Below are 26,030 nucleotides of genomic sequence, written 5' to 3'. Positions count from 1 at the left end.
AAATCAAAATATTAAAATGAAATATTTTAGAACTAAAGAATTAGATATTTTAAAATTAAAATATTATAATTAAAATATGTTAAACATTAAACATTTAAGATAAGAATATTTTAAAACTAAGCAATTAAATATTTTATAATGAAAATATTAAAATATTTTAAAATTAAACAAATATTTTAAATTTAAAATATCTAAATTAAATATTCAAAAGTTAAATATTTTGAAATGAAAATATGAAATATTTTAAAATTTTAAAATTAAATAAGTATTTTATAATTAACATGTTATCAAAAATATTTTAAAAGGCTTATATAAATTTATAGATATATATTGCCAATTGTTACATAGTTGTATGGATTCGTTGGGCCAGTTCAATTTTTTGTAGCACTGTATCATCTGTACTACTGTATAAACCCATATGATTTGGGTGCTATACTGTAAGAAATATATATATTGTTATTATATTTTTGTTGTTGTTGTTGTTGTTGTTGTTGTTGTTAGAACACTGTATTATCTCTACTGCTATTTGATCCTATATGCTTGGGGTGGTATATTTGTAGAATGAATAGTGTCTTCCTGCCTAGCAGGATGGGGTTGGAATTTGATGGCCATCTGTTGGGAGCGCTTGGATGGGGTCTTCCTGCCTGACATGAACAGGATTGGGGTTTCTCTATTCTGAGTCTGGGTTATTGATTGATCTGCTCTGAGCTTGATTGCTTTTGCTTCTGCAGAGCCTCCTTTCTCCCGAATCCCTCCTATCAGCTGTAGATTAGCCGTGTCTGGATAGATAACATCCTTGGGAGAGGCAGAGTAACCTGAGCAGCATGTAAGGGATAGCGACAGGGAGGCAGGCCTGCGGGGATGAGGGCTTTTCCTCCATGGGAGACTGCTGGCACGTGCTCTCCTTCCCTCCCCCCTCCCTCTCTGAGGTGTGTGATTGAACGTCTTTCTATAAGGAGGGAGGGGGGAGCATTTCCACACATGCTCGGTATCCTGTTATAACATTTGTGGGGTTTTAAGCGTCACTTAGAAAGGGGAGGGGAAGGGATGGGAAAGTTTTTTCTGTGTTTTTGTGAGTGAAGGACATACATTGGGTAGTTAGGTGTCTTGTGGCCAAATTTGGTGTCAATTCATCCAGTGGTTTTTGAGTTCTGTTAATCCCACAAACGAACATTACATTTTTATTTATATAGATTTTATTAAATTACATTCAGGTTATGTGAATAAGGTGTATATGAAATATAAATGAATTTCACATCTAGACTTGGACCCCATTGTCAATATATTTCATTATATACATATATGCAAATACAGGTATTCCACAATTCCCCCCAAAAATCCAAATAAAAAAAACTTCTGCTCCCAAGCATTTAGTATTTTCCACCTGTACTAGCAAAATCTTAGGGACTTTACTATCTCATCTAGAAGGCTTTTCAAATTTTCCATCTAAGGAATATAAAATGTGACATATAATTGTTATTAATTCAATTATGGATTTGGTCTAATAAATCACAGAATTATAGCTACCATGGTAAAAAGGACCTGGATATACTTTATTGAAAATACTGGGATGTGTGGTTGAACAAAGGTATTCCTTGTTCCTTAGAAATACTCAGCATGCATCTTTCCTGTAGGTTTAATGCAGCTTGACAACACTTTAACTGCCATGGTTGAATACTACAGAATCTTAACAGCTGAGGTTTTACAAGAAATTTAGCTTCCTCTTCCAAAGAGTGCTGAAGCCTAACCAAATGATCACTCCGAGGATCCCACTAAGCATCAACAGTGAAAGTGGAGCCAAAAAGCATTAACCATACAGTGTAGCTGCACCTTGGGAGAGTCATAGTCAAACTAGTTATGTTATCAGCACCCAAATTTCTATTAGTTTTAGAACACACATTACAGTGGACTTACATATAACAGAAGCAATAAGAAGGCCTGAATTTCATTTGTGCACATGTAGAAAGGAAAGATTTAATCCTTAGTTTCCCTGAATGGGCAACTTGGAAGACCCTGAACAGATTCAGAAGTGGAGTTGGCAAATCAAAAGACAACCTGCCAAAATGGGCAAAATGGCACTACCTAGAAAAATCCTCCACCAGCTGTGGAACAGAACAAACAACTCCGCATCTGTAAGCTTGTCCATAATGCCCTACCTCATGCACAGAGGAACAATTAATTAAAGCTACAGAGAATGCAGTCACTGTTGCCTATAAAGAAGCTGCCCTGTCATGGTCTAAATACAAATCACATTCAGAGCTATGAACTTTATTAGGGAAAAATCCCAGTGGAACCAGTAAGAGCTTCTTGTTATTTAAAAAGCTGGAATGGGAAAAGCACAGCCCACAGGTTTCCATGCTTCTACAAACGGCTGGGGTTTTCACCGCAAGTTGGCAAAGGGCAACTCATGTCTACAAAAGTTCCTATAATAGGATATTTGTTATTTAAATTTAAATCACTTATATTTGTTTAAGATCCACCTCTGCAAAAAACAGTTTTTCTTCTTAAAAAATCATTTTTTGCAAGAAACCTAAAAAAATAGCATTCAGCCATCTGTACCCTTTTGTAGACATTCTGTATGCATGAATTCAACCATCCATGGCCTGAAAATCTTTTTTTCTATCCAGACATTCAAAAAAACAAACGTAACATTTGCCACTATTTTACTACACCATTGTATATAATAAGACTTGTGCATCCATGGATTTTTGTATCCACAGGAGGTCCTAAAACCAAACTATAGCAAATGCAAAGGGCTCGCTGAACTTGCCATTCGGGCAAAAATGATATATTTTATTTCAGGTTGGAAGTCATGTCTAACAGGGTTTGGGAAAAGAAAAAGTGGTTACAGTGCTTCCCAGTGTGCCCAGTCCTATTTAAAAGATCCTGCTATGCCTAGTATTTAGTGAATTATTTTATAATTATGTATTCAACATCATGTTCAGCATCACTTTTAGAAGCTATTTCAGATAGGCATTGGTTAAAATCTTATAACACACACATCGACAATACACAAAGTACACACACACAATAATTATAGCATGATCTATTTGTAGAAATGGATTACAATAAATTAAGTTAGAAATTTGCTAATAAAAGAGGTAATTCAATTAATTTTTAACTTTAGTAATTGACTTAAGATGGACTTTCAGCTCTAACTTAATTTCAGAATTAAGGATTAAGTTACATTGTCAAGTTAGTTCTTTAATAAAAGCAGTACTGCAATCTTAATTTTTGTTCATGATGGTTTAATTAATTCCAAGGTTAAAATATTTAAAATAAATAAGTCATAAGGACCGTTTGGAAGGAATGATCTTATCTGTTGCTCCTGTGTTATACCGATAGAAGCTCTTCATTTCTAACAGGACATAAAATTTTGAATGAAAGAAAAGAGATGAGATTATCGGGAAGGGTGAAAGCAAAACTAAGAAAAGGGTTTTGGGTGGGTAGATAAGAAATGAGGTTTCCAAAAATGTATGCTACTGCTTCTTTCTGTTAAAGTGCAAAAGAGGGACTGGTGTGTGTGTTTATGTCTCAAAAAAAATCAATGATGGCATATTTCAGCTTCATTTTGGTAAAAATCACTGCATAGGCTTTTAACTTAAGATGAAATGGCAATTAAATATAAAAGTCATAGCTCACCTTTCCCCATTTCTAAAATAAATTTTACTGAGTGAGAGTTGTTAGCTTTTTAGTGATTAACTAACCACATTAACCCCTTTACACTAACTTTCCAATCTCTGATATTACCCTGCTTTCGCACTGTGAAGTGCCTCCAATAAAGACTCCACTAGACACACATCATATTACAGAATTACATTTGAAAGGGGGGGCTGGGGGCAGATAGCAATACCACCTGAGTTGATCTCTGATTTGAAACTGATTTTCAGAGAGTTGTAGTTTCATTCTTCTTTGGTTAAAGATACATTTCAAAATGAATAATGACTCCATAGTTGTCTTTTCTTTTTAAAAACTATTGTGCAACCTCGCCTCACTACTTCTGAAGATGCTTGCCATAGATACAGGCGAAATATCAGGAGATAATGCCTCTAGAACACGGCCATATAGCCCGAAAAACCTACAACAACCCAGTGATTCCAGCCATGAAAGCCTTTGACAATATATTGTGCAACATTTGCACTTGATTTGACATGGAATTACTCAATTAAAATATCCTACCTAGCACAACAGAATGGTGAGTACAGTACTAGACAAAATGAAAATAGACATTTTAGCTAAGTGAGATCCTTTTTAGTGTACTAAAACAACCAGTACATCACTCTAGATACCCTGATGTCTCCTTCAAGTTCTCAGTTACAAATCACGGCTAGAGGCGATGCTTGCAGCAGTTTCTAAGCCTTTCACTGTGCCTGTGATGCCCTGTACATGGCTAAGAAATAACTGAAGGGAACTTTTTTTTTTTTTTTGCATAGCAGGTACTAATATAAACTCTTACTGACAGAATTCAGTCACTTTATTTTATTTAGTCTTATTTTCAGCCTGTTTTAAGACAGGGGAGAGCAAATCAGTTCTCCTGTTGCTGTGGAACCGCAACTACTATGATACTTCAGAACAAGCTTTCCTGGTAAGCACAGATGGGACTGCCAACCCAGCAAACCTGGAGGATGTCATTTTGCCCCTTCCTCCTTCTTTAAAGAGAAAACTCTCCCAGGGCAGAATACAAGATAAAAATAATAGAAAGCACTGAACATTTCAAGGGGGAAAGGTCAACTCTTGTGAGCTTTACAAGAGCCCATTTCTAGAACTTTAACAAATCCTTTACATCCCTTGCCTTGCTTTGATACACAACCCCCATTATGCAGTATATACATAAAGACTTCTGCTGAATTACATTGTTTCTGCTCACTATGCAACCCATTTATACTACCGTTGAACAGATTTTTTTTTCTTAAAATGCTAGAGGGCATACATCTTTCTTAATGACATTTTCTACTCTCCTGTTGTGACATTTAATGCCTGACCATAAAGCAAAACCAAAATAAAGGACAGGTGTCATTTCTCTAAAAGGGAAAGAAGCAATATTATGTGAACACTAGAGTGAGAACAGCACACCTAACAGCCATCACTTCCTATAAGATGAATGCAATAATGTTTTGTAGCTCATTCAGGGAAAATTACTGAAGATATGTACAACTATCCTTCACTTTCCTTCAAGGCATAATGGCCCATTCCAGTTTTAATCTCAAGGTGGAGGGGGGTAGATTTAAGTGGAAGCAAAAAAGAGTACAAAGCAGAAGCATTATTTGCACAGCAATCCAATTGGGGTTGAGCGGAGAGAAGTGTCATGGGTGGGGGAATTGCCATACTCTGTGCCTTCTGATACTGATGCTAGCTAAGAGTTTCCCCTAATGTTGGTTAGGAATTTTATTGATTTTTTTTCCATTAGGTTCAATTAGTGGAAGTTATATTATGCCAGGTTTAAAAGGCAGGTTTTTTCACATGTTGGGATGTATACGTCTGGCAGATGCATTCCCAATCTCACAGAACAGCAAAAATACCCCAAAGAAGAAACTATAGACAACAGACCTCCTCTATCTGTTCAGAAGATGACCCAGTAGCAGAAAGGTAGGTCTGCAACATTCAACCGCTTCTCTTTTCCTCTCCCACCCAAAGAGTTAGAACTGATCTTTGGACTCCTGGATCCTGTGTTTAGTGTTCACATACATGAATATCTCAAGAGCTGCTTTACACTGGAATAGAAACCTCAGAGTGTGGTAGAGCCTTCTTCCTTGGATGTTTTCAAGCAGAGCATGGATAGCAATCTGTCAGGATTGCTTTGCTTGCATTTTCCTGCATGGCAGGGGTTAGACTGGACAGGTCTTGGGGTCACTTCCGCCTTTATGATTCTATGATTCTACGATACTACAAGGTAAGGAAAAATCCCCCTGTAGCCATACAGAAAATACTCTGGACACTTTATCTTCCTTCTGCCTCCTGCCTATTTAATATGCCAAGGATCCTAAGATACAAAGCTGCATAGAGTGAGAAAGTCCTGCATTTCCTCACTCATTAGTTTGCTGTGCTGCAGATACAAGAAAAGAGATACAGAGCACTGCATTTTTTAACATTTCCATTATCCAATTGGGGTGGAAAGAAGCTATAATAAACATCTTTCTAAGCTCTCTCCTGCTTTCACCAGCAAGCAGCAGGCTGGGTCACAACATTTTCTAGCCCTTCTGAACAATAGGCAAAACCCTGCAGGGAAACAAACATCACCCAGCTGGTCTTCTGCAATTTACACAGCACACTGAACAAGTAAGTGGGAGTCGGGTAAGACCCCAGTACAAAAGGAAGATCAAAGCTGACTGCTTTTCTCTGTTTGCTGGGAATGCCAGTGTTTTCAATCAAGGGGAAAGGAAGGACACATCGCAACTATTATTCAAATGCTATACACTATCAACACAAATGTAAAATAAATGTTGAAATACCCCAAACGCAAATAAAACATTTGTTTATGGGATTTGGAGAAATCCATAAGTACTTCACACAAATGAGCAACAACGCTTAAAATGGCAAGCTTCTGTTAACAACTCTGCAGTAAGTGCCAAGGTCCCCTTTTAAAACCTTCTGTCTTCTTAGCAACTCATTAAGCCTGATGTTGCAGCAGCTTTATTGGATAGGAAAATCAAGCAAAACTTGTACGTTATTAAGAAAAAAATATTCAGACAATAGGATTACTTCTGTCCTTTTATTCATATAAGATACACTGCCTCCATTTGCTACAATATTCTATAAGCTTAGAGCAATGCAGCATTTGTTATCTGTTGTTACAATACTTTTTCTCATTAAAGTCACAAACCCACAGAGGAGCTCTCTAACAATTTTATGCATGAAGCCAACAAACACTGAGAAACACCCGATGAAAGGCTAGGACTGCATTAACACTGAAAAAATGAATGTAACATTAGGACTTGGACATTGCTGTGTCCCTGCCTCCTCTCCCCAAATCTAAATGATAAATGATATTACAGCTTGTAAAGCTTTCAGTACTGTTATCACTAGAACTATAATTAGGCACCGGTATGAAACCTTTTAAATGGAAAAGTTCTGTTCTTCTATGGGATTAATTTCAAAGTGGCTACCTTAGTACAGAATACCTCAGTGCAATATTTGTGTGCGCATACATGCACCTTCAAGTCACGTGTCAAAGTATGATGACCCTGCAAATTTCTTAGGGCTTTCTTAAGCAAGTAGCATGCAGAGTGGGTTTGCCAGTTTCCTCCAGTGAAATGTAGTCCTCAGGACCTACTATTCCTTGACAGTCCAAGTACTAACCAGAGCTCATACTACTGAATGTCCCAAAACAAACTATCTCTGGTACCATTTTGTCTATAGAGAGAGAAAGAGAGAGACACCATGTCGTGAACCAGAAGCCTTAAAGGAGCCAAACACAAGTAAAAGGGTGCAAACAAGGTTTAACAACAAACAAAAATAGCTTAGAAATACTTGAATTCAGTGAGTCTAGCAATAAATAAAATAAAGTCTGTAGCAACTGCTAAGCAAAAAACGCAACTTGGAGAATAATCCGGATTATACTGAGATATAATCTGGTATAACAAAAACTTTAAGCAAACTGCTTCAAATATTCAGAGTTCACAAAACAGAAATTGACAAGGTGGGAGCAAGCAAAAACGTAGTCAGGAAACAGTCCAAGGTCGAGGCACGTCCAAAAGCAGAAGTTAAGTCCAAAACGCGATGTTGTCGTCCAAAAAACAATCCAAAGTCAGCAAGGAGTAGAAGTCAGCACTTACAGGATTCCAGTCGGTAGAAGCACGGAAGCACAACGATCTGCAGTCCCAGGACCCAAGGCGACAGTAAAGGCAGCAACAAAGTCCCAAGCCCAATACAACACTTTGCCTACTGCAAAGTTCCAATAGTTTGATACCTTTCTTTTATCCTATAACTCCTCATCAGAGGTGGAGCTGGACTCCACCTTGTCATTATCACTCTCAGGTGCTTTTGCTTCCACAGCTGCTCGCCACCGCCCGTCCCTCCATCTCTTCCAGCGTCTATCAAGACTTAGATCACCCCAAGTATTTCTAGGTTGCCAGTCTCCCGAGAACCCTTCAAACTCCTCACTTGAGGTGGGTTAAGTCCCTGATCTCTTGTACATGGGTCCAGTCTAGCTCATCCTCCTCTCCATTATCCCTCTCAGTCCCATCACTCCCCGTGAACCCCATAAAGTCTTCTTCCTCAGTTGGAGCATTAAGTATTTCACGGCTGTCTGAGATAGAAAAATTCGGAGCGGTGGCGGGTCTAAAAATAAATAAGGATAAAACACAAATTCTAGCCAAAAATATATCTAAACAAAGACAAGAGGAACTCCAAAGAAAAACAGGCATCAAAATAGCAAGTAAGGTCAAATATCTGGGAATAATAATCACCAACAGGAATTCACAACTACAAAAAAATAACTATGACAAGAAGTGGGCAGAAATAAAGGGAAAATTAAAAAGGTGGGAATCACTGAATCTCTCCATAATGGGGAGAATATCAGTAATCAAAATGAACATTCTCCCCGAGGTACCTTACATATTCCAAAACCTGCCCATAATAAGAACAAAAGCAATTTTTGAAAAATGGCATAGGGACATAAGAAAATTCGTATGGCTGGGAAAAAAACATAGAATAAAATTCAAAAACTTGATAGACGACAAAAGCAGAGGAGGATTTACCTTACCCAATTTTCAGCTATATTACGATGCGTCAGCCCTTATTTGGATAAGAGACTGGTGTCTCATAGGAAACAAAAGGAAAATACTCGCTTTGGAAGGCCACGACCTGTCACAGGGGTGGCATAGTTATGTACGGAGAGGGAAATCAAAAAAAGGAAAAAAATTAAGAACCACTTTATAAGAGCAGCCCTCATACAAACCTGGAACAAGTACAAGGAAAGACTCTATATCAAAACCCCCTTGAGGTTCTCACCAAACAAGGCGATGCACATGCGAGAAATACCAAGAGTAAAATGGCTGACATATAATCAAATACTTAAAATAGAAAAACAAATTGTAAATATCAAAACACAAGAGGAACTAAAAAACATCGACCAATCCCTGTCATGGTACCAGTACTGGCAGATAAAAGAAAACTATTTGATTAATAGGAAAGTAGGCTTTGAAATAAAAGAAGTTTTTTGGGACAAAATACTAAAGACAGAATCTAAATTAATAAAGAAAATCTACTCACAACTGCTGAGATAGGAAACAGAAGAAGAACAGGTGAAAGAAGTAATGATCGACTGGGCAAGAGATATAGGCAGATCAATTAACATAGCAGAATGGGAAGAGTTATGGATAAGAAAATCAAGGTTAACATACTCCACGGAATTTAGAGAGAACTGGTTAAAGATGTTTTATAGGTGGCACTTAACACCAGAGAAATTAGCAAGAATTAACAAAGGTAGAACAAGTAACAAATGCTGGAAATGCGAAAAAGAAGTCGGCACATTTATCAACGTATGGTGGAAATGTAAAAAAACCAAAGCCTTTTGGAGGGAAATTCACAAGAAAATGGAACATATCTTACAAATTAATTTTGACGTCAAGCCGGAATATTTCCTTTTCGGTTTAACTGATTTCGAAATGGATCATAACACAAATAAGTTATTTATATACCTTACAACAGCAGCCAGGCTTAAATTTGCTCAGCTATGGAAAACAAAGGATTTACCAATGATGGAGAACTGGCTAGTGAAGATCTGGGACATTATGAACATGGATCTACTCACTCAAAGAATTGCGGATAACAACTTAAAGAGACAAAAAACCAACTGGGAAAAATTCACGGATTATATTAAGAGCGAAAACCTAGAAATGAACTGGCAATAAGAAGAGAAATAAAGACAAAAGAAGAGTTAAGACAACCGGAGTCAACCTGGAAGTCATCACAACCTCCTCATTGTTTTTACCTCCCCCTTCCCCTCCCCCCCCCATCCTCCTTGCCCTCTTCCCCCTCTGCCTCTCTGCCTCTCTCCCTCCTCCCTCCTGTCTATTCTACCCCCCTTCCCTTTGGATGCCCCATTTCCTACTGTCCTATAACCGACTGTTCCCACACTTTCCCTGTACCCCAAGAATTCTAAATTTTATATGCATTGGAAAAACTAATAAAAATATATATTTTTTAAAAAAGGTATTTCACGAATCCGCTTCCTTTCCCTTTCTTCATCTGACTCTTGCTCCCGAGTAACCCGTTTCCAGCCTCTACTCCCATCTCCCTCCTCCTCCATCTCAGAGTCTGTAAAACCTTCGAATGACTCAGTATCTGTAGGTGTCATGAATATCTCCCTAATTTGCTTCCTTTGTTGCTCTTGATCCAGCATCTGAGCAGCCCTCTTTCCCCTTCTACTACTAGTAGCAGCTTGATCAGCACACTGTACTACAACACACTACCTTTGTTTCTAGACATATTGATTGTACAACTCCACTTGGGGAAGACCTCTTACATCATAGTAAATGTTTATATCCCCACATGCTTATCAATTGTATTAAAACTGTATTAAAATTAACCAACAAATAAGACTCCTGTACAAGAAATTCCAAAGATCTAGGTCTGATGTGACTCTTGCTAATCTTCGGAATTTTAAGCGCTACCTCCAACACTGTGTCTAACTTAAGCAGCAATCATTAGCAGAATATAAGTGGAATCAATTTCTAAATGAATCTGTAACAAATAACTCTAAGAGGTTTTGGTAGTTGGTCAATCTCTCCATCAAACTGGTATAGTTATTTTTCCAACTTCTTATAGGGAGATGAGTTAGTAAACCCAGAGCTCAGTGATAGATTTTTCTGAATTGACCGACTGTTCTTCTGTTTCAGTACAGGAAATTACAGACCTGATAGTTGGTCTAAACAATGGAAAAGCAGCTGCATCAATGATCCCAGAGATTTTGAAATCAAATCCTTGGTGGCAGTGTTCACCATAATTAACAACACAGGCATCCTACCAAATAGTTGCCGATTTGCCATTATAGTGTCAACCTACAAAAAGGGTGACTCTACCAATCCTTCCAATTACCAGCCAATTATCCTTCTATTGGTAATTGGAAAGCTTTATGCATAATTCCTATTAATTAAGTTGCAAACCTGGTTGGACCATAATAAAATCATCGGCCCTGAACAAGCTCGATTCCTAAGTATAAATCAACCTTGGATCACTGCTTAGCACTTTTGCACTTGGCAAACAAATACTCCAAACATAAAGCTTCCAAGCTATTTGTTGCTTTCATTGGTCTAAAAAGAGCCTTTGACTTCATAACAAGAAATCTGTACTGGGACAAGCTTAGGTCTTTGAATATCGATCCCAGACTTTTGTTTCTAATTAGACAACTGTACACCAATATTGTTTGCCAAATCAGATGCTCTGAGAAAGGCTAGCTAACTTCTAAAATTAGTGATACATGTGGAGTCAAGCTGGGCTGTATACTGGCTTCTACTTTGTTCAACATATTACTGTATGATTTATCCCAGGCTTTAGTATTAGTGAATGGTCATAGTCCAAAGCTCCATTCTACACATGTTCCTTTACTCTTATATGCAGATGATGCTGTATTATTGTCCTTATCTAGTATCGTCCGAAAACACTTAATTCATTGCTTTGCCAATTACTGCAAAATAAATAGACTGGAAATTAGCTATGTTGAATCCAAAATTCTCATTTTTGCCAAAAAGTAGAAGCCCATGTCTTGGCACATCAGGGCCCACAAAACTGAACAGGCCAAATACTTTCAATACCTTTGTATTTGCTGTTGATATAACTTATCTTGGCTCTCACAGGAACAAGCAGTAATAGCTTCTGCAAATACCAACATTACAGCAATTTATTGTTTCTTCTACAATAAGGGTAACCAATATATCCCTGCTGCCCTTGAGGCTTTTGAGGCTAGGATTGGTTCTCTGCTATTGTATGGCTCCCCTATTTGGATTTCTGCAATCAATAAATAATTTAATACACCACATTCCAAGTTTCTCCAGAAATTAATGGGGCTCCCGAGATGTGTGCCTTACACCGTTCAATGCATTGAGACAGGTGAAACCACTCTTGAAATTTTGGCATGGCTGAAAGCTATAAATTTCTGACTACATATACATTTTCAAGCAGACTCCAATAGTTATACTTGGTCTGTCTTTGGAAGCACTCTTAATGCTCACAAATGTGGAAGCCTGCAAGTCAGTCAAGAGCAGACTTTTGGATCTTGACTTTCATAATCTGACTCTTGAAGCAAAGACAACTTGTTCCCCTAGCACATCATGAATTCCATGTGAGTGTGGAGTCATGTCAGCATATTTTCGCACATTTCATCCTTGAGATTAATAACTTTTAAGTATTTTTTTAAAATCTGTGACTTCCTCCTATTGTATATACCTGTGTTGTATGTCAATTTTGTTGTTGTATGTCAGTCTCTCTCTGTGTGTATGTGTTGTCTATTTAGAGAGACTGTATTAATACAGCATTTACTGGGGCCTAAATTAGTAATATGAGCCAGCTCAATGTTTACACTAAAATTATATGTAAAAGTTAAAGGCTTCTGGCAAGATCATTTGTTGCACAACAAGTCATTACACTGTTTCACTGACAAGAGTTGCAAACAAAAATTATGTGGAATTTCTGTTGACATGTGGTAGCAAAAAAAAAAAAACCCTCCCAAGGTCAACATCTGTATTATGAGCTCTCTTTTTCGTAAGTTGTAATTTATAACAGCTAATTTCATAAAAATCTAATCATGCCAAATACCTTCCTCTTTCTATATTAGCTAAAACCAAAGAAATGCACAATGGATTAACTCGATGCACAAGGAAGAATATACAATTTTAAGGAGAAACAAAATAAAACAAGCTATCCAAGCTCATGCCCTCTCCATATTAATGGATGACAACAATCATCATTCTGGTGATGGGAGAGGATAGAGACTGATAGGGATTATGAATTGGGATGTGCTGAGGTAAAAAGGTTCAAAGGGACACATCCAAAATGCACTGAGGTCAACATGAGTGGGAGATAACTCTTTTCAAACATGACCTTGATGAAGATACATCAATAAGAAAGATAAAAGATAAATGTTCTTGCCGCTCTTTTTACAATCATGGAATTTTCTTGCCTTTATAATTCACCTGAACCTGAGGTCTAATCTCTATCAGCTCTTTTTCAACAAGAACTATATTTCAGCAGCTTAAAATGAAGTCTATGTCAAAGAGTGGGACGTGTGACATTTAAGTACTTCAAACTGCTGTAATCTGCATTTTAATACAAAATTTCTGCTTAAAATATTGTTACCTGTATCCAAAGCTCAAAGCCATACATCTGAAATGTCCAAATAAGTAATATTCAAAGGGGCTCACCTATCCAACATTCAAGACGAGCACATGGTGTTGTCTTCACCACATCAGGAGGGTCCACACCAACATTTAGGCACAATACTAAGGCAACACTAACGGTCTTCATCTAGGAAAGAAAAAAAACTTATGGTCAGGAATTTCTATTAAAACAACTGTATTTTACAATTAAGTTGAAGATTTGTATCTTTATCTCCAAAAATTCAGTTATTAAATTGCAATTTTATTCTAGACTGAAAATGAAGGCAATCACACTGATGAGCTATTCCAAGTTATAAGCAGGTCACATATCCTGCAGAGGTTCCCAAAATTAAGAAAAATGGCTGACAATTCCTGTCTTAAGTAAAAACCATCAATTGCTTGATTTCCGTAATTTAAAAAATCCTAACTTGTGTTCATGACTGAGACTTTAAGCACTTTACAAAAGTTAAAACACAGATACACAAATAGTTAAACATACACCAGTGCTGTCCTTGACGTGTGATGGCATTGTGAACTGAACTAGAATTGATATTGTCCATGTAATAATGAAATGTATCAATTCCAGGTGATGAAATGATATCTCCAGATGCTGCTCTACTGCACAGCCATGGTGCAAAGTAGTGTTTGATATAGCTGATAATGCCTCCAAATCCGCTTAACATTTATGTATTTAAGTTCTTGGTCAGGCATAAAGTGGGGGGGGGGGGCTGATGGTTCCAATAATAATGCAGATATGCTTTTCATCATTTCATCATTTAAAAAAAACTGCTCCTAATTAAAGCCCACTTTGCCACTTGCACCGAAATCTATTTTCTACAGTACAAAATGTATGCCACTGCAAATTACAATACCATCTAGTTAAAAGATCATAAACAAAACTTTGAATTGTGCCTGGAAACAGAATTGTTGCCAGTGCAGCTGTAACAAGGGAGTTATATGCTGCCTGCAACCAGTCCAAGTTAACAATACGACTAGTACTTTAGACCAAATGAAAGCACTTTCTAAAGGCAGCATTACAAAAGGCATGCATCACGGTGGTCAAATCAGACACCTGCAGGAATTTAAATGAGCAAATGCACTTTTGCAGAAACAGAACATTGAGGCTCAGGGATGAATCGAGCAATACACCCAAAGGGTCTTCAGAAGAAATGCAAACCCATTTAGCACAAGTTGAATCCCTGTTCCCTGGCCTGTTTTTCAACTTGCCAGGAGCATCTTGTCTGGATTAAACATCCATTTGTTCACTTTCTATCAGTTCAGTACTGCCAGAAGATACTGGTTTAGAACTGTCTGAAAATGAACAAATGCCTAAAATTCTTTATATTTAGGGGGATAAAGCAGAAAGGATGTCTGTGGCTGTAGATGTTAAAATCCCAGACAGTCTCACCTAGTGGTATCCCTGAGTCAAAGACATCAAATTTACACCCGACTCATAGTTAAGAATGGGGGACAGACAATAGGAAATAAGAGGAAGCCTACTCATAGGAAGGGTGACTCAGTCCTGAAAGAGTTAATCATCAGGGAAAGATGTTTCCACTGAACCTTTATACCAATCCTTGTTTCCACAAAAAGCCAAAATCAGAATCCAATTATCACAGGGACAGAAAGTGAGCTGAAATCTTCTGAACAGGAGCATAGACAGTCAAAAAAAAAAAAAAAAGGTCACAGGGGTGTTATGCTTTCTTATGCTATCCAAAATTGTGTGTGTGTGTATACATACATATACACATGCTAACTTAGGTACTAAATGGTGATGCCTGAGTTAGGTATGTAGAAATTTGTTACACTACTTATTGTAAAATGTCATTGTTTTGGGATTTTATGAATGGTTGCATTAAGAAGATGTATAATGATGAGGATGAACTACAACTCCCAGTATGATGGGTCAGTCCCCTCAAATGCCTCTAGTATTATTTGTTGGTCATTGTAGTTCTGTGTGCCAAGTGTGGTCCAGATCCCTCATCGGAGGGGTTCAGGGTGCTCTCTGGATGCAGAGTGAATACATGGGGGAGGGGAGGGGATCAGCACCCCCCCCCCCCAAAGCCTCCAGGATTGGGGGTCTATGTGCCAAATTTGGTCCAGGTCCATCATCGGTTGGGGTCACAGTGGTCTCTGGAGATATGAGTCAATTGTAAATCAGCCACAAACATACATCGTTACCCACACACACACATAATACATACATTCACTTTTATTATACACCAGCTTAGGTACCCAGCAATGTCTGAGTTAGGTAATTTGGTAAGGATAAACATTAGGGGAAAAAAACAATTTTTGGTTTTGGATATTATGAATGGACCCATTAGAAAATGCATAAGGATATGCGTGGGATATAAGTCCCATTATCCTCTGTCATTTCTCCCTAAACCCTGTTGAGTATTTATAGTAGTCATTGGGGGGGGGGGGGGTGGAATCTGTGTCCCAAGTTTCATTCAGATTCATGGTTGACGGTGTTTAGTAGCAATCTCTGGATGTGGGTGAAGGCACTGCAAATACTTACTATCCACAGTACACACTCCTCCAAACCTCACCACGTAGCAAAGTGGGTCATGAGGGGTCTGCGTCCCAAATTTGGTTCAGATCCATGGCTGATGGGGTTTGCAGTGGTTTCTGGATGTGGATATATGTACTGTAACACCAATTGTTCATAGTCCATCCTTCCCAAACCCCACCAGCACTATAGTTAATTACTGGGGGGGGGGGGGGTCTGTGTTGGAAGTTTGGTCCAGATCAATCATTGGAGGGATTCACAGTGGTCTCTGGATGTGGGTGTATGTACTGCAACTCCCATCATTCAGGATCCACCCCTCCCAAAAGAAAGAAACACCAGCAGGAGTTAAAGCTGGTTGTGAGGGTCTCTGTGGCAGGTTTGGGCCGGATCCACCATTGGTGGGATTTGCAGTAGTCTCTGGATGTGGGTATAGGTACTGCTACTCCCATTTTCCAGGGTCTATTCCCTCCAAACCCCACTATCACTTAAGGTTAGTTATGGGGGAGAGGGGTTTATGTTGGAAGTTCAGTCCGGATCCATTGTTGGTGGGTTTTGCAGTGATCTCTGGATGTAGGTGTAGGCATTGCAACTACCATCGTCCAGGTTCCACCCTCACCCCACCCCCACCCCCAAAAAATCACCAGGACATAAAGTTGGTCATGAGGGCATTGTGTGCTAAATTTAATCCAAATCCATCGCAAGTGGAGTTCACAGTGGTTTCAGGATGTGGGTGCATTTACTGCAACTCCCATTGTCCAGGGTGCACCTCTCCCAAAACCCCACCAGCAAGTTTTCTAGCACAAGTCACTAATGTGTCAAATGCTGTCTTCACACAACAGCAAGGGCTGATACCAGATTGAAACTTGCTGATACTGTAATTATGCAATATGGACCCAGGGAGTTTTTTTTTTTTTAAATCATGCCAGAAGCAACTTGAGAAACTGCAAGTTGCTTCTGATGTGAGAGAATTGGCTGTCTACAGAGAACTTGCCCAGGAGATGTCCGGATGTGTTACCATCCTGTGGGATATGTCTCTCATGTCCCCGCATGCGAAGCTGGAGCTGACAGATGGCAGCTCATTCAGTCTCAAATATTTGAACCTCCGACCTTCAGGTCAGCAGTTCAGCTGGTACAAGGGTTTAACCCATTGAGCCACCACAACTCCTAGGGAGGAGGTGTGCCACAGAGGTTATTGTTGAACACACTGAAGAGTTCTGGACAAGCTTATCTAAATTGTCTTCTCATTTTTATCTTTGAATCTAAGTCTCAAACAGGGCCCGTATCTGCTCAGCAAATAATAATAAAATACTTCTGCTGTAATGATTGCAGTGAGTAAGTATATAAAGCCAAGAACTGAACTCATTTTTCCCTATTAAATCTATAGCAGTCTATTTATTACACTCTGAAGACCCATCTGCTTTCTTTGGCCTTTTCTTGATTGTGCTTTATTGAACTGCCCTTGGTTTTTGCTGGAACTGTGTGACAGCCTTTCATTTTGCTTGGACTGTCTGTCTTATTGTTGTTGTTTTGTTATTAATGTTGTCATTATATTATGTAAGCCACCTTCACAAGGCTTTTGCCCTTAAAATAACATAAAATGTGGGTTACAAATGCATACAATTTGACATATTTGCAGGAAATATGGAATTCTATCTGAACGTGATTTGAAAAGTCTGAAACTTCAAAATTTCAGAAGAGTGTGGCAAAAAATGTAAATAAATTATAACTAGTGATGTGGCAACATTTTCACTGGAACCTACTTCTACATGTTTTCAGAAACTAAGAGGTATTGGGAAAGCCGCAATTTAGTATTTTCTAATGAGATTATATAGAGGCTCTCAGGGCTTACTTTTGTGCATGTGTGCATGTGTGTGCCTACAGGTTGCCTGTCAATTTATGGCAACCCCATGAATTTTATAAGCTTTTTCTTAAGCAAGTAATACTCACAAGGTATTCCTTCATAGTCAACAATACTTGATATTCAACAATGGTCTTCACATTCAAGTAATAACCAGGGCTGTCCCTGCTTAACTTCTAAAATCAGATGGGATCTGATGCCTTTAGAGAATTTGAGGCACCAGGATTTATCTACTTGCTTGTATTTATGTGTGAGATTAACCAAGATGAGTTGCTTACCAACACTTATTTTTACACATACAAAGAAACTACTAAAAATAAAAAAAATCCATGTGCTAATCTTCACATCTGTTTCAACTATTAAGAAAAATCTGTTTTAGTTCATCCTTCTTCAGAAGCCCCGTTGCAGTGCTGTATATATGGCCTGTAATACAGTCTTAAAGCTTTTGTTTCTGCAGCTCTTACTGCCTCTACACAGAAAACGGATTGCCAATGGATCTCTGCCAAGCATCATGGATTAGACAGAGTCCAACTGAAACCTATTAAAAAATAATGGAAACATATTATTCAAGATTCGCAAATCAATAATGCAACACAGTATGCCTTGCCTTAAGTGACCAGTCAAAAAGCCAGAAAATAAAAAAAGACCTGAAAGGTGTTTTCATACAAATATTTAGCAGCAATCTCTTAAAATAAAAATTATCTACTGCTTATAGGTGGTAACCATACCATATATTTTAATCAAGAAAGAAAGGAATTTGATCCTAAGGAGACTATAGCTTCTCAGTAGAAACAGAAGCTTAATGTCTTCTCTATAGCACTTTTTATTGTAAATTTGACACAGTTTATTATCGGTTTAACATACATGTATTCTTCTTTATCTGCAAAAAAACAAGACTGGGAACTATGACACTCTACTATAAAAACTGAAATGTGGAAGAGCCAATATTGCCCTAGGATTAATGTTGCCTCTCTCCATTTACTCAATTTCATTTTGATTGTTTACTTCAAATTTGGGATATCAAAGTGCCATGCAGTGTAAATCAAGCCTTGCAAGACATTACTTTAAAAGCTAAATTAGGAATACTGAGAGACAAGCAAAGTGCACTTAAAAACTGCTCTCTAAATACAGCATAAACTAACATGCACAGACAGGTACCAGAAGCGAATGGTCATTGGATAAAATAGAAAACCAATGTACTGCAAGCAATGTGAACCAAATACAAAATATAAGAGTAGAAAGTCTGGCAGTGTTGACAGAGCCTGACATTCATGCACATACACATGTATGAAGATTTTGCCAAAATTCAATACTTCAAATAGACAAGCTGTACAATAATAATCTCTATGCAAGGCTAAAATAATTGTGTGCTTGCCAACGCACCAGAACCCAGAAGGGTTTTCAGTCTGACATCTACAACCACCTCCCTTACCACTGTTTCCCTCTTTCTCTTTGCCATTTCTGCCATTTTAACTAGCATCCCCAGAGGGACAAGCAGTGGCAAGTGAATGGGGAATATGTATCACCTTCCATTGACATTCTTTGCCTCTGTTCATCATCCTGAGCCTGGACAAAGGGCAACTAAATAGGCAGTAATGATTTTAACAATGGCAATGAGTCCATTGGGAACATCCTGATTAAGAGTTGATCAAAATGTGGGGTTTGAGAACACCACTTTTATCTTATCCTGGTAAAAATAGAGCATGCGTTTGAATAATGAGTTGTAATAACTGATGGGGATCACACGTTTTTACGGGATTCTCAGACTCATCTATATTGCAAAAGCAGATCTAGAGAATGAATAATTTAACAAATGAACCAATTTTTCCAAGCTTTAGGTCTGATGTATCATGTTCACTTAAGCTCTATTTGACGAAAATTAAATCTGAAAAATGCAGGTTTGCCTACTATATACTGTATATTGACATGTAACAGATCCTCTAAAACAGGGGTCCCTAAACTAAAGCCAGATGTGGCCCTCCAAGGACCTTGACCCCCCCCCAACTTAGACTGAGGGTCAACCTATGTCTTGAAGGCATACAACAACAACAATAATAATCCTATTTTACTTGACTATTTCACCAACCAAAAGCAGATCCATACTTCCTACTGAAATAGTGGGAAGTTTATGTTTGTCAAAATTGTTCTCCATTTTAAATATTGTATTGTTCTTCCATTTTTTTTCACTACAAATAAAACAAATGCAGTGTGCCTAGGAATTTGTATTTGTTTTTTCAAACTATAGTCGTCGTCGTCCCCAAACCATCTGAGGGAATGTAAACTGGCCCTCTACCTAAAATGTTTGAGGACCCCTGCTCTAAAATGTATGATTTCCAGAGTTATTACACCTCATTATTTAGAAGCATGCCCTCCTTCTACCAAGATAAAATAAAAGAGCCTGTGAATACTTCTCTCTTTAGGGTGTGGTATAAATGCAAAACTTACCAAAAAATGACAAAATTGATCATTGGATAATTCACAGTTTTTATCACCCCAGGCCAAAATGCATACCTTTCAAGATAATTCATTATCAAAGATAAACGGAATAGCTAACAGTATGCTAGATTAATAATTTTCACATAACAGATCAAAAGCATAAACGTTTGCAAAACTCTTTTAAGGAAGTTCCAAGTTTGTCAGCCTAGTCACAATGAAAAACTACAGAAATGCCTATCAAGGCCAACATTGGTGCATGGAAGAAAGTATGGAGGAAAAGTGCAAACTGTGTGCATTTCTCTATACAGTACAGAGCAGGGTATCCACACATCCAACATTTGTTCAGGTAACTTAGGAAAACGAAGTGTGTCCACCCACAGGAACATGCTTTGTCCGACAAAAAGCTGATAGAAACATATGTCTGTGCAGAGAGGCAACTAGAAACAGGGGCGTAAGGGCTTTGTTTTTCAAAAGCTCCATTTTTAAAAGTCTAAGCTGAGCAACTCTGTTATTAACAGATGGAGGAGCCACAGAGACACTCCAATCTTTCAAATTGCCTTGCATTCTCAAAGCTAAGAATACTTGACAGTTAACTTTAGATAGTGGTCTGTTTATCCCATTTGCCATAGCCAGCTCTGAGAGTGAGGAAGAGGAATTGCTGGAAGGGCCAGCAGAGGAGAGAGCGTGCAGAGTTTTGCAGGTCTACAAGACTAGCAGAGAAACAAGCATTAAACATGCAACAGCTGAGATCATAGGCTAAAGAGGCTCTCAGTGTGAAAACTTGTGGCAGTCAACACCATCATTTCTTGATGAACCCTGAATCTGTTACTTTTCAGACACTCGGCATTTTGGACTCTAGATTGTGACCTTGGCTATCATTTGCTCCCGACTTGACTCTGTTCTTCCTTGATTTTGCTAACTGGACTTTGGATTTTGGCATTGACTTCCTTTTCAGTTTGTTGTTCAAACTTCCTGCTTCTGATTCTGGGCTATTGACTTTGGCAGGCTATTTCTACTATTTGTTTTGGGCTGCACTTTTGATAAAGCATTGTGTTCATGACACCATCTCCTTATTCAATAAGCATAGCATATGAAGTCATTATTTCAAGGTATTTCTAACCTTTATATATTATTTTGAACTATGCCCCCTTTAAACATATTTTTGTGCTTCTATATAAGTACAAAAAGTCCTATACAGAGTATTCAGAGACACTATGATTATTGTATATATTTTTGCAGTACTGAACACATATGTTTTAAACCATTAAATACAGCTCTTGATTCCTGTTCTTTCGCTGATACAGAATAAACATGCAACACACTGCCAGACCCCTAAAAATCTTAAGGCCTTAAAGTCAACATAAGTCAGAAACCACTTGGAGACACACAACAACAATGTAATGTTATGAAAGGGGAAGGCGTCCTCCTTTCCAACCAATTCTAATGCAGACAAATCAGCAGTTCTGCCTTCTCTGATAAGAGAGGCAAAGGAGAGAAAATGGGCAGACAAAAAGGTTAGGATTGGGGTCACAATAGTTGCCTTTCACAGTACTTTTCAAGCCACAACCTTCATTACATTTTTAAAGAATGTAATCACGGGGTACTTTCTGTACATGTTTAGAGCTACTGGCCTTTAAATTTATTTTTGATCTTTTCCTTTCACCAAAGAGATTAAATTTACTTAATTATTTCATTTCTGTTATTATATGGTAAAGTCACTAATAATAAAGTTTAAAAATATTTTAAGCACCAAAACATTTTCACCACACTACTTTAGTAATCCTTAATCAGCGTTAACTGTGGCAAGACCAAAAGTTATATGATAAACTGCATTATATAGCTAATCAGAGTTAGGAACTAACTAATTAAAATTAATTGAGTTATCAAGTAAATTGGCATTCTTCTAAAGGAAGACAGCTATTCACTGAATTAATATTGAAACTTAACTAACTTCAGTTGGAAATTCAGTATTAATTTCCAGAATTATATTATGAATTAACTGAATAATTAGAGAAATTGTATTGAAGAGTCAATAAGTTACACATTTCCCAATTGATTCTTTATCCTGGTTCTCCTAGATTTTTGTTTAGGTAACAAAATCAAACCACACTGTAGTTCATGTTTAGGCTATGACAGCTCAACTAATGCCAAGATTAAATTATTTTAAACTGGCATACATAGTAGAGGAAGGCTTTCCATTCATGGTGTCCTCCTGTGTCTTACACCAAAAGCAACAAAGAAGCAAATCATCTATTCTAGGAACCTTGGAACTTTTCTTGAAATCCACATAAAAGGTAGTACAGTAAAGGAAAAGTGCAAAAAGGTGAACTTCTAAGGAAGGAAGAAATGGAAAGAACAAAATAGAATATTTGTGAGATGGATGAGATTTTTTTTTCAAAAATACATGTAGCTATTTCCTTATTTATTTATTATTTATTTATTTATTTGCTTTTCTTCTATACCGCATATATCAGCCTGATACGGCGACTCTATGCGGTTTACAGTGCAATTAATAACAATTACAATAAATAGGACATAACATACAGACATATAACAAATAATCATCTACGCCTGGATGAAATCAGATCTCGTTCTCATAATCCATTAGCCATTCCTTGTTCAGTAATGCCGTCATTGTGAGTTCAATTGCATTGTTGACCGAATGCCTGTTCGTAGAGCCACGTCTTGGTCCTCCTCCGGAACGCTAGCAACGAAGGGGCCTGCCTGATGTCCACGGGTAGGGCATTCCATAGCCGAGGGGCCACCACCGAGAAGGCCCTGTCTCTCGTCCCCGCCAACCGCGCCTGTGACGCTGGCGGGACCGAGAGCAGGGCCTCCCCGGACGATCTTAATGTCCTTGCCGGCTCATAGGAGGAGATGCGTTCGGAGAGGTAGGTGGGGCCGGAACCGTTTAGGGCTTTATAGGCTAAAGCCAGCACCTTGAATTGTGCCCGGTAGCGAATTGGCAGCCAGTGGAGCTGGCTCAGCAGAGGAGTGGTGTGCTCCCTGAGAGCCGCTCCCGTTAACAACCTGGCTGCCGAACGTTGGACCATCTGAAGCTTCCGGGCAGTCTTCACGGGCAACCCCACGTAGAGCGCGTTGCAGTAATCTATGCGGGATGTGACAAGAGCGTGGACTACCGTGGCCAAGTCAGACTTCCCAAGATACGGGCGCAGCTGGCGCACAAGTTTTAATTGTGCAAATGCTCCCCTGGAAACCGCTGAAACCTGGGGTTCCAAGCTTAGCGAAGAATCCAGGGTCACACCCAAGCTGCGAACCTGCGTCTTCAGGGGGAGTGCGACCCCATCCAACACAGGCCATAACCCTATACCCTGTTCGGCCTTACGACTGACCAGGAGTACCTCTGTCTTGTCTGGATTGAGTTTCAATTTGTTAGCCCTCATCCAGTCCGACACAGCAGCCAAGCACCGGTTCAGGACCTGAACAGCCTCCTTAGTAGTGGGTGGAAAGGAGTGACAGAGTTGGACGTCATCTGCGTACAGATAACACCGCACCCCGAAACTCCGGATGATCTCTCCCAACGGCTTCATGTAGATGTTAAACAACATGGGGGACAGTATTGAACCCTGCGGGACCCCACAAGTCAATGGTTGTGAGGACGAGCAGTTGTCCCCCAGTAACACCTTCTGGGTGCGATCCTCTAGGAAGGACCTGAGCCACTGTAAAACAGTGCCCCCCAGGCCCATTCCCACGAGGCGCCCCAGAAGGATACCGTGGTCGACGGTATCGAAGGCCGCTGAGAGGTCCAGCAGAACCAACAGGGACACACTCCCCCTGTCTAGCTCACGCCGGAGATCATCCACTAAGGCGACCAAGGCTGTCTCGGTACCATGTCCCGGCCTAAAGCCAGACTGTGCCGGATCCAGATAATCAGTGTCTACCAAGAATGCCTGGAGTTGTGAGGCCACCACACGTTCCAGGACTTTGCCCAAGAAGGGGAGATTGGAAACAGGCCGATAGTTGACGAATTGAGTGGGGTCCAGTGATGGTTTCTTCAACAGCGGTTTTATCACAGCTTGTTTTAAGCTGGCTGGAATTTTGCCTTCCCGAAGGGAGGCATTAACCACCACCTTCACCCACTCGGCCAATCCCCCTCTGGCCTCCTTTAGAAGCCAGGATGGGCAGGGGTCTAGGATGCATGTGGTTGCCCTCATTCCTCCAAGCACCTTGTCCACATCCTCAGGTTTCCTTCTCTCCCAACAAGGACCAGCTGGAGGATGAAGGCAATGGTGAAATCATAGACAGCATTGCTATCTTCATTTTGATAAGGCATTTAAATAGAAATTTAACACAGATTGTTTTATATTTTCCCCTCTGACATAAATGAATTTAGGCTTGTTATCATTTCCCCCCAATCAATCCATACTTTGTGGCACTACAGCCATTACAAAACATTAAAGTAACACAGTACTTGGTACAACAAATCATATATTAGTGACATTCTTATTCACTTCAACCAAAGGTCAGCAAAACCAGGAGTTACTGGATAAAATGTCAAACCAACAATAATAATGCCAAATACATAAGCGGATCACCTCAGCGAACCACTGCTGGTATCTTTAGGAGTTTGCAGTTGATCCTGAGGCTGCTACTGCAATCTTGGGTGTATTGAATTTAGAATGATATGCCCAAAGGTCATAAATAATATCATGCAACATCCAACCTGCCCTCACTCTCAATAGGTCTCCCAAGAAATGCATCCTGGTCTCACTATATAATGGCCAGTGTAATAAACAGTGCAATAGGTTTTTCACCCCACCCACCTCCAAGAATGACAAATAAATAGCCGCTGTGTGTAGGGGATCTCTTTATACTTTCTCTCTTATTTGAAAACAGAGGGCAGTAAAAGTGTTTCTAAGCTCTACAAAGGTTCACTCTTGAAAAACATTGCTGAAAATATTCTGTGTTCTTCAGAAGGCTGTAATAAGGAGCAAACTCTTGCTCTTGGCTAGCAAGCACATTTTCACAAGAATCAAATTCCAAAATACTATTTCTGATACATTATTTGTCCTTATAGATTATGGAAGTTGGGATATCCTCAAATTTATACAGTGAAGACCAGGAACCATCCCATTTACACTATCTGACTCAGTTCAGATTTCTTCATTTTATCCACTCACACTTTCTAAGTGAGCTTAAGGCGGTACAGTTCCTCTCTTGATTCTGCAAGTCAAGCTGGATTAACACTAAAATTGCAATGGAATACAATATTTTCTTAACATCTGCAGTGATTTCCAAAAATTAGCAGAGTGTATTCTGGTACCAATACTTGCGACCAGACTTGTGGCCCTTTAAATGTTTGAGCCTCTAACTCCCAGAAGCCCTAGCAGGCTTGTCCAATGGTAAGGAATTTTGGGACCTGAAGTCCAAACACCCAGAGGGCCACAGGATTGACACTGCTTCTCCAGACACCCCTTCATCACTATAGGCAAAGTGGCAACAGTTTCTTGATCCATAGCCATTTTGCCAGGGAGAGATGCCTTACCCCTGAGCTGCATTCACTATTCTTCCCTTTGGATGTCCACTAAAGAAAAAAGAAAAGTGCCTTTGTGAACTCAAAGCAGATGAGTTTATTTTTCTTTTCAGTAAGGAAGAGACAGATTGTGTAGAATGGAATGATGGACAGGAATGAAGAATCTTGAGCTAGCCCTTTGCACAGCTTCCAATCTTGTCATTTCACTAACATAAACCCTCCAAACACTCTCATTTGGCAAAGCAAGCCTCAAGCTTAAACTTCTCTTACCTCCTCTTAGAAAAGCACTATCCACCACCACTAAGGTGAGAGAGAGAGCACTTTATTTCTCCTTTTAGACTTATGTGCCTTGTCCAAATTAGTAAGACAGAATTTGAAATTCATTCCTTTAATCTTCTTGTTTATGCTTTCCTGTTT

The 26,030-nt window shown here is 39.0% G+C and overlaps 1 protein-coding gene across 4 annotated transcripts in view; it reads right to left on the bottom strand.

Annotated features, from left to right (window-relative positions):
* The window catches only part of RPTOR (regulatory associated protein of MTOR complex 1), a 422,313-nt gene that overhangs the window by 363,538 nt on the left and 32,745 nt on the right, over positions 1-26,030 (bottom strand). For all 4 annotated transcript variants that reach the window (XM_060764302.2, XM_060764303.2, XM_060764304.2 and 1 more), the window contains exon 2: positions 13,359-13,461. In XM_060764302.2, the coding sequence (XP_060620285.1) occupies positions 13,359-13,461 (103 nt within the window). The remainder of the gene's footprint in view (positions 1-13,358; positions 13,462-26,030) is intronic.

Source organism: Anolis sagrei, chromosome 2 (assembly GCF_037176765.1).
Source record: "Anolis sagrei isolate rAnoSag1 chromosome 2, rAnoSag1.mat, whole genome shotgun sequence".
Taxonomy (NCBI): Eukaryota; Metazoa; Chordata; class Lepidosauria; order Squamata; family Dactyloidae; genus Anolis; species Anolis sagrei.
This window is presented reverse-complemented; position numbering and strand designations above follow the sequence as displayed.